Below are 8,708 nucleotides of genomic sequence, written 5' to 3'. Positions count from 1 at the left end.
TTTGAGGGAGAAGGGTCAACCGCGTCATAAAGTCTTCTTTCACCGAATGCTTCAGCTGAAAGTCTGCATTCTAGAAAAAAAAAAAGAAAATAGATACAACCTCATATTGTCTCAATCGCTGTTAAAATTAACCAATAAGCCCCGAGAGTTAACACTGATTTTACAACAGCCGGGGGGCGTTTTTTTAGGCGCGACGTGCAAGGTTTTTGGAGAGTATTCGATTTTTTGCATTTGTCCACATCCATTGTCAGCAAAGACAATAAGGTTTCCTACTGCAAGTTCTTTATTTAACATATTCTTAAAGGTGCCTACAACAAATATAGAGTTTGGTGTGCAAAGGCCTTTTGTCATGGCTTCAGGGTTGCACAGACACCTACTAGATAATATCCCTTTGGAACTCATGTGGGTGTGCCCTGTGTGATGGAAAATTAGCAGTCAGAGCAGAGCATAGCGCAACATCCATGGTGATGTGTCAACGTGTACTAGCCCAGCAAATGAGAGATGATATTAGGGCTGACTGAATCTGATTGGACAGTGTGCATTTGTAGACTTTAATATCCATCCACCCGATCAGTGTCTTGACACCGTGAACCTGCAACCCACTGTGATGCATGAAAGTTCAACATGGCTTCAGTGAAGACTTGCATTTTCTTAGTTTTGGTCCTGGCAGGTGAGAACCATTTTAATCTTCTGTTTAGATAAGAGGATAAATCTACTACGGTAGGCTACTTTAAAGGTTTTGACAATATGTTGGTGAGAAGGATGGAGAAATGGAGGGATGAGAATATACATAGGCCTACTCTGGCAAAAGTCATGTTTAAAGTCAAAATAAGGCTTGCATTTATGTATAGGCTTTATAGACAAGTAAATGTTTTTTAAAGTAATCACCGCAATAGGCTATTTTCTATATCGAATACTTAGGCTAAAATAATTTGCCGAACAGATAACAGCTTACTTTTGAGGTATCACTGGGCTACTAATGCATAGGTCTAATATCTAAAATGTAAAAGATTCAGAATAATGACAGAACTGTAAAATTACATTCAAAGCATGTTTGCAAACAAGGAAATATATATTATATTATAAATGATGCTACACACCAGTTTAATTAATGTCCATTCAGACTATTAGGCTATGCCCTTTCTATGCTGTTTCCATGGATAGTCACAGGAATCCACATGGTCTGTTGTTTTAAATATTCTTGCTTAGCCAATGTTATCTCTAGTGTTAAGTTTCACTTGTACAGGGACGCACATATATTACATGACACTCAGGACAATTGTAGGCTTTTAGTTAATTTTTCTTTCAGTCTGCTACTCCATAATACCAGTTCAGTCTAGCTACAGATGATCAGACGTGTGACAGAAGCACCGACATAATTTAACATTGCGGCTCTGCGGAGGAGGCGCATAGTTTGAGAAAAGTTGCGTATAGACAGCATATGCTAATGTGTCAAGAGTGAGACGAGTCAAGGGCCTGTCTACACAGAAACTACAAGTGCTTGGTGCGTGCACCCCTGCTTTCAACATCTTTGACTTCCTACATTTCTACATTTTCGTGGGATGGGGGGTTGATTTGTGTTTCAGTAAAAGTGGGGCTGTTAAAACACTGCTACGTCCCTGTTTGATAGTTGAGTCAGTACAAGCTGTGGTTGGTTGCTGTAAAGATAGCTAAAACAGCCTGTCATGCCCTCTGCACATGTAGATAGTTCAACTGCAATTGTAAGACTTACTTGTAAGAAGTATTTCTATAACAAATACATGTAGGGGCTAAGCCTACGTGTATACACTTAAAGCCCCTGAGGAGTTGCTAGACAGGCCCTTAATTTAAATGCCTATCTAATGACAAAATGAATAATAAATAATAATAAATAATTATAATCATGAATTAATAATAAATCATAATAAATAATAAATAGTACTACTCACCACAATGTTCCGATAATCCATGAGGCATCTATTGAAAAAGAGGAAAAGGCCAGGAAAGGCAGTCTCCCTATTAATGTAACCAGTCACAAACAGCGTAGCATATTTAAGGGAAGTTGCCACATTTGTTATCAGAGCCGTTCTCTCAGAACTTCCACACACCACAGGTGTGTAGCCATCATCCTCTGAGCTGGGTATGTTCGTTCTCTGATTTTGTTTGAAGTGTCCTTTAAAACCTGTTTTCATAACTTTCACATCATTAATTTAGATGGACTTCTATAATGTGTTGAAACTTGTATCTGACAAAGAAATTGTTGACCTGCATAGCCTTTTCTGCATTTCTTTAGATAAGTAATGGTGTGCCACAGCTAGGTTCATTTTAAATCAAGTTAAATTGCTTCTCTCCCTGCCTCCTTCCAAAGGCTGGCAGCTAGGAGTTGTCTTTGGCTCAGGTGATGAGACCTCCCCCACCTCCCCCCTGCATCCTAAATCAATTGTATGCACCATATTGCTTTGTAGCATTGTGAGGATCCTAATTCCTTGGCTGATGATAATCCTTTCAACCATATCTGATTGCACAGACCGCTCTTAATTTGCATACTTTGTAACCTGAACCTGTATTCAATATTTTTGAATAACCATTAAAAACAACCAAAACCATTAATTGTCAAGTTTTAAACGAAACTTAACATTTCATTGTATATCGAGTTAAATTGCTTCTTTTATATGTGGTCTCTCCCGGCCTCCTTCTAAAGGTTGGCAGCTAGGAGTTGTGTTTGGCCATGGGCCGGATGAAGATGGTGGTGATGAAAATGATGAAGAGCCTGGTGCTGAAAATGATGAAGAGCCTGGTGCTGAAGAGCCTGAGGGTGGAGAAGGTGGGGGCCAGGCGGAGCCAGGTGGGGGCGGGACCGAGTGCACCAGGAATGAGTCCAATCATCAGGTGCTGTTGATGACGATGAATTCCGGAAGTAAAACCAAAGGCCAGATCCGCTGCAGCGGGAGCCTCATCGACCAGAACTGGGTGCTGACCGATGCCAACTGCTACCATTCGTAAGGACCGGGCAGGGTGGGGGGGGGGGGGGGGTCCTTACGAATGACCTTTAACTCATTTAAATGTCACTCAGCAACTGTAGGATGACATCAGAAAAATGTGCCGTAATGTCTTGGCTTCCACTAAAGACATTTTAACTATATTTGTTACTGACGCATTTTGTTCCTGGCTATTAGCACTTGGATATTGTCAAATAATTGTTTGTTGTTTTATAGTATGTCCTACTGTATGTAAAAGTGCTTTGGCTGACAAGCAGCAAAGGGAATAACTGTTTTTCTCCTTGCCAAATGTAGTCATCTGGAGGTGGTGCAAAGCGGTAGTGGAAAAAACTACAAGATCAAAAAAACGATCAAGATCGAGAGCAAAAAGGACCATGATATCAGCATCATGTTGCTGAAGCTGGACAGATCCAATGAAAAGAAAGAGCAAATGAAAGACCCGACCATAGGCATGCCAGACGAGAAGATGTGCACCAAGCTGACGAATGACAAAAAGATGCTACTAATGGGCTGGAAGGAAGCCACCGCCCTCCACACTAGGGGTGGAGCAGTAAACACAGGTTGAGAAATCACATAAACAAACACACACACACACACACACACCAGGGGTGGAAATTAAAATTTGAAAATGTGAAAATGTATCAGCCAATAGCAGATTCCTGGTCAAATTAACCTGCCACTCAATGTTAAACTATGACTTTGTGTCTGAAATCTACCAGCCACTCTCACATTTTACCAGCATTTGGCTGGTGGCTGGTGCTGATTTCCATCCCTGACACACACACACACACACACACACACACACACACACACACACACACACACACACACACACACACACACACACACACACACACACACACACACACACACACACACACACACACACACACACACACACACACACACACACACACACACACACACACACACACACACACACACACACACACAATCTTTTCTGTAATCCCTAATGATGTTGTTCTTGATCCAATGGCTATTGAAACTTCCATCACATTTACATCTCTGCCCCAAACCTCCACAGGCACCTTACCTCTTGCCATGTGTAGTGACCTGAATGTGAATGAGTGTCTGAGAACATCTGATACCTGCACAGGTGACAAGCCTTATAGCGTAAGTGGCCTTGACCTCTTAAAACACACACACACACACACAGACATGAATGCACACACACATACATGCGCACACACGCGCACACACACACACACACACACACACACACACACACACACACACACACACACACACACACAATATCTATCTATCTAAAAACGGTTCTCATAATCAGTCAGTTTTGTTTTATTTTAGGAGGTAAACCCATCAGAATGTCTTTGATCTGGGCCCATTTTCTCAAAGCATTTAACTTATTGCTAGGAGAATTTATCAATAAATTACAGCAACGTCTGTCTCTGTGTGTGTTTGTGTGTGTCGCAAACAACCGTTCATCCAATTGATTGCGGACTTGGCAGGCGTCTTGCTACAGGCAACTAAACGCAGTGTCAAGTTCGACATTGTTTCACAAAGGCAAAATATATACTTATGCATATTATTAGTCAAAACAAAGTTATAAAATTGGCCAGTTAGGAGCTACTCTTAGCCTCAAAGCAAAATCCAGATAGATCCTCCTGACTATCAAATCACAAACACTACTTTGCACTCAGTTTGCAATTTTGTAACACACACTTTGCAAAACTGTAGGCACAATTCACTGCACAGCACTCTTTTTGCGGAACTTTAAACACAACTCACTGCTTACACTCAATTTCCAAATTTCCAACACACTATAGCAAAATTATACACACATTTATTATCGTTTGCACTGTTTTGCCAACTGTATGGCACACGATCACATCATGAAAACTGTTTTAGATAATTAGTTCACTTTGCAATCAGCCTATAAGCAGTGTAAATAAGGCACAGGTAAGATATCCGTGTGGAGTACAGTGGAGGGAGCAGGAAGAGTGAGAATTAAAGGAGGCCTAGGAAGAGAACGTGGAGGTGAAGAAGTATGAGAAAGAGGAGGAGGAAGAGGACAAGGAGGTGAAGGAGGGAGAGGAAGACAAGGACCAGGAGCCCGGTGCCTTGGACAGGAGGACATTGTTTTTGTGGCCGTACCCAGACACGTCATGATGTAGACAGTTTTTTTTTTTTTTGTCTAAGTGAAATTGCTTTTTTGTGTTTTGACTTGTATTTGTTTTGAGGAGTGTGAGCATCAATACGGAAGTTTGGATCCCTGTATGTTTACAGAACTATGACAAAAGTATGACCTCAAACTGACATACTGTAGCCTACCTTGTGCACAGAGAAAGCAAAAGCCAGATGTGTCTTGTATTCATACCATCAGTGTTGACACATTGTGTGCTTAGTAAATGATGGCTTGTGTTTACTGATTGATACAGAAACACAATTTTTACGTGTGGAGAGTTAATCAAGCTGTGTTCAGAGGAATGCTGAAACATGCAGTACATTGCCACAGAGATACTGAGATAGGGCCTACTCACTGTATCATATTATTAATGACTAGTCTTATGTCTACATCTAATCTTCTCATTTCTCTTTCATATGAACTCTCACTCTCACACAGGGGCATGCTGGCGGTGCATTTATCTATGATGGACTGCTCTATGGAATAGTCAAATTTGAAGACGGAGAGTCTCACTCAATCAAGTACACAAATATCTGTTTGAAAAGAATCCGGGAATGGATCACTAAGCAGACAGAAGGGTCCAGTTTTTTAAAATGGGTTTCAAAAACATTTGTGTGATTATAACGAAGAATAAAGAACTCAAAGCAATGCACAAATATCTTAATTTTGTTGACATTGTAGCAATGAGGCTACAGCTTGGTCCATGTGTTTTGACATGTTAGACTTAAGACTCATTAGGGCCTAAGCGCCAGAGGTGCAGACTGTGGCATGCACCGATGGTGGGAAGCTCTAGAGCTCTAGAAGCTCCCACATTCGTGTTCACACTAAATACCCTCCTGTAGAAAGCCTTTGCTGCAGAATTATTGTTAAAAAAAAAAAAAAAAAAAAAAACCCGACGTACTAGACAGTGTACGAAAGGCTCTCAGTGTGCTGCTTAGTCTCAGCCGCTATTGTTAATGTAAATGTTGTCTATAATATGGACTCGGTTGGGTGTTGCGCTAGAGAATCAGCATGGTATGATAAAGGATTTATGTATACTACACCAGTTCAGCTTGCAGATCGTTCTGGTGGATGTACGCTGTATTACATCATTTGGTGTTCAAGCAGCTCTGATACTGAACGCCAGCTCTCGCAATCGCACAGTTCAGGTTCTCAATCAAGTAGTGTCTTGCTGAAGACGGTCATGGATATACTCTGCATATTTGATACAAGAACACAAGACTAAAGCAATGCCAGGTAAACGACTCGTGGAAGACTGCACAGAGACAAGGTTACAGCAAAAAGATCTTTTTAATGGTCCCAAATATACCGCACAACTAACTTTTACACTCATGTAAAAGAAAAAAAAGAGAGAGAGAGAGAGGGGGGAAAACAACATAAGATATGACAATAAATCGATCACATCTAGAATTCCACTCAATCTTTAATCAAAACGGTAGGGAGGAGGGGGAGAGGGTTACAAATGTTCAAAACAAAAACAAAACAAAAAAAAATCTGCAGTTTCAAAGGGCAAAAAAGAGAAGAGGGTTGAACTCTCTCTCTCTCTCTCTCTCTCCCTCTCTCTCTCTCAGTCTCCTTGAAGGGAGGTTTTTTAAAACCAGACCAAGTGCGACTGAAAACAACCTGAACTCCAAAAGGCAGGTCTCATTATGCTGATTTAAAAAAAGGAGGGAGGGAGAGAAAGAGAGAGAGTGAGAGAGAGCAAGAGAGAGAGAGAGAGAATGAGAATCAGAAACAGACACTGCTGGCATTGAAAACAGAGGAAGAACTTCCCACTAAGGGGCAAAGACAGAGAGAGAGGGAGAGAGAGAGATAGAGAGCCACAATGACAAAGATGACATCATCAACAAGCGACGACAACTAAGACACCTTTTTTTGTGTTTTCCAGTCTCCCGTCTGCTCTTAAAAACTAAAGGTAAAAAAAAAATAGAGAAAAGGATCATAAAAACAAAAACAGAAGAGATGAAAGAAAAAGGAGAAAAGAGGGGGAGTAGAGGAAAGCGAGAAAGAAACAGAGGAGCCATTGAAAGGGAGTGGTGGTTGTGGTTCTGGATTGGCTGGCCCGCTTCGGGTCACTGCGTTCTCCTTCCCTGAGACGGGGGGCAGTGTGTGTGGTACTGGTCCGAGCCCGGCACATCAGGTGGGGCACCAGTCTCTGCGTCGTGTGTGTGTGTGTATGTGTGCACACACTTAATTGCATGCCTGTGTGTGTATGTGTGTGTGTTTACATGTGCATGTGTGTGCGCATGTGTTAGGTCTTTTTTTCTCCCCCAAGAGTACTTAGCTTTGTTGGTTTTAAGTCATTAAATCCTTAAAAACAAAAACAAAAACAAAAAATCTCTTTTCCCAACCACAGCAACAGTCTTCATCTCTCTCTCTCTCTCTCTCCATCTTTCTCTCTGTCTCTCTCGCTCTCTTTCTCTCTCGCCCTCTCTCTCCTTTCTCTCCGGTGTTCATCCACGTCAGTTCTTCACTCACGTCTCCAATTGGCACTTGAACATGGAGGTTCCTCATGCAATGTCCATGAGGAGACTTTTCCTTTTCATGTCTTCGAGATTTTTTTTCCCCCATCCTTTTTTTTTGTCCTCCCTTGTTTCTCTCTCTCTCCGTTCCCTTCGCATCCTCCCATCGGAGGGGACCTCTGCATTCGTTCTCTCATTCATTCTTGTTTTGTTTTCTTTTTTTTTTTGTTTGTTTCTCTCCTTAAATCAGTTTGTCTGTTTATTTATTTTTTTTTAAGTTCTACAAAGTTCAACAAAATAGTCCATCGGCAGGCAACCATTCCCCTGCGGGGAAGAAGGAGGGGGAGGGGGGGGCGGGCGTGTTGCCATGACGACGCGGAGAGCGTGGAGGGGGTTCGGGAAATTGGCAGGGAGGGACAGGGCGCAGGGGTGACGCTCTACTAGCCCAGCTTCGTCTTCTTGGACAGGGGCGGACTCTCCTCCTTGCCGTCGGAGTCCTCTTCGTCGTCCTCCTCATCCTCGTCATCGTCTGGATAGTCCACCAACCCCACCAGGGTGCCCTGAAAGTGTGTTTTGGGTATGCATGCACACACACACACACACACACACACACAGACACACACACACACACACACACACACACACACACAGATAGACAGAGGGGATGAGAGACTTATGAGCATTCTGCCCTAATTCAAATGACTGGAAAGACGCATAACTGCACAAGACGTCTTGCTCCACTGCTGAACTGATACGCGGAATTGTGTTCTGAGGTAGGCTCATTGTGAAAACTTTGAAAACCACTGGCCTAGACCAAGAATATTGAGCTCCATGTCTCTCTCAGCGAACATGCTAGCTGCGCAGCGATGCCTCATGGTATGGCTGGACAAAACAGTCAAAACAAACGAGGGTCAAAGTTCACGTACCTTGGTGGTGACGGTGGTGGTGGTGGAGGCGGGCGAGGAGCTGCGGGGGGTCGCCCCCGGCGAGCCTGGCGATCCCGGCGACCCCGGGTGGGAGGAGGGCGATGAGGAGGGCGAGGTGGAGGACGAAGAGGAGGACAGGCTGGAGGCTTTGGGCGAGCTGGAGAAGGACAGCTTG

General features: G+C 42.9%; 2 protein-coding genes across 3 annotated transcripts in view; one reads left to right on the top strand and one right to left on the bottom strand.

The window, feature by feature from the left end:
• The first annotated feature begins 521 nt into the window (after positions 1-521).
• LOC134098373 (trypsin-2-like) lies at positions 522-5,763 on the top strand. The gene is made up of 5 exons (XM_062551404.1): positions 522-670; positions 2,681-2,978; positions 3,273-3,538; positions 4,024-4,112; positions 5,584-5,763. The coding sequence occupies exons 1-5, from the start codon at positions 625-627 to the stop codon at positions 5,761-5,763; spliced, it is 879 nt and encodes a 292-aa protein (XP_062407388.1). The 5' UTR covers positions 522-624.
• Positions 5,764-6,416: 653 nt separating this feature from the next.
• Positions 6,417-8,708, bottom strand: part of smek1 (SMEK homolog 1, suppressor of mek1 (Dictyostelium)) — a 19,398-nt gene continuing 17,106 nt past the window's right edge. For both annotated transcript variants that reach the window (XM_062550378.1, XM_062550379.1), the window contains exons 15-16: positions 8,534-8,708; positions 6,417-8,167 (exon numbers count right to left, since the gene is read on the bottom strand). The exon at positions 8,534-8,708 is cut by the window's right edge and continues 67 nt beyond it. In XM_062550378.1, the coding sequence (XP_062406362.1) occupies positions 8,048-8,167; positions 8,534-8,708 (295 nt within the window). In that variant the 3' untranslated portion in view covers positions 6,417-8,047. The remainder of the gene's footprint in view (positions 8,168-8,533) is intronic.

The sequence above is a fragment of the Sardina pilchardus genome, chromosome 12 (assembly GCF_963854185.1).
Source record: "Sardina pilchardus chromosome 12, fSarPil1.1, whole genome shotgun sequence".
Taxonomy (NCBI): Eukaryota; Metazoa; Chordata; class Actinopteri; order Clupeiformes; family Clupeidae; genus Sardina; species Sardina pilchardus.
Note: the sequence above shows the minus strand (reverse complement) of the source record. Positions and strands in the feature narration are given on the sequence as shown.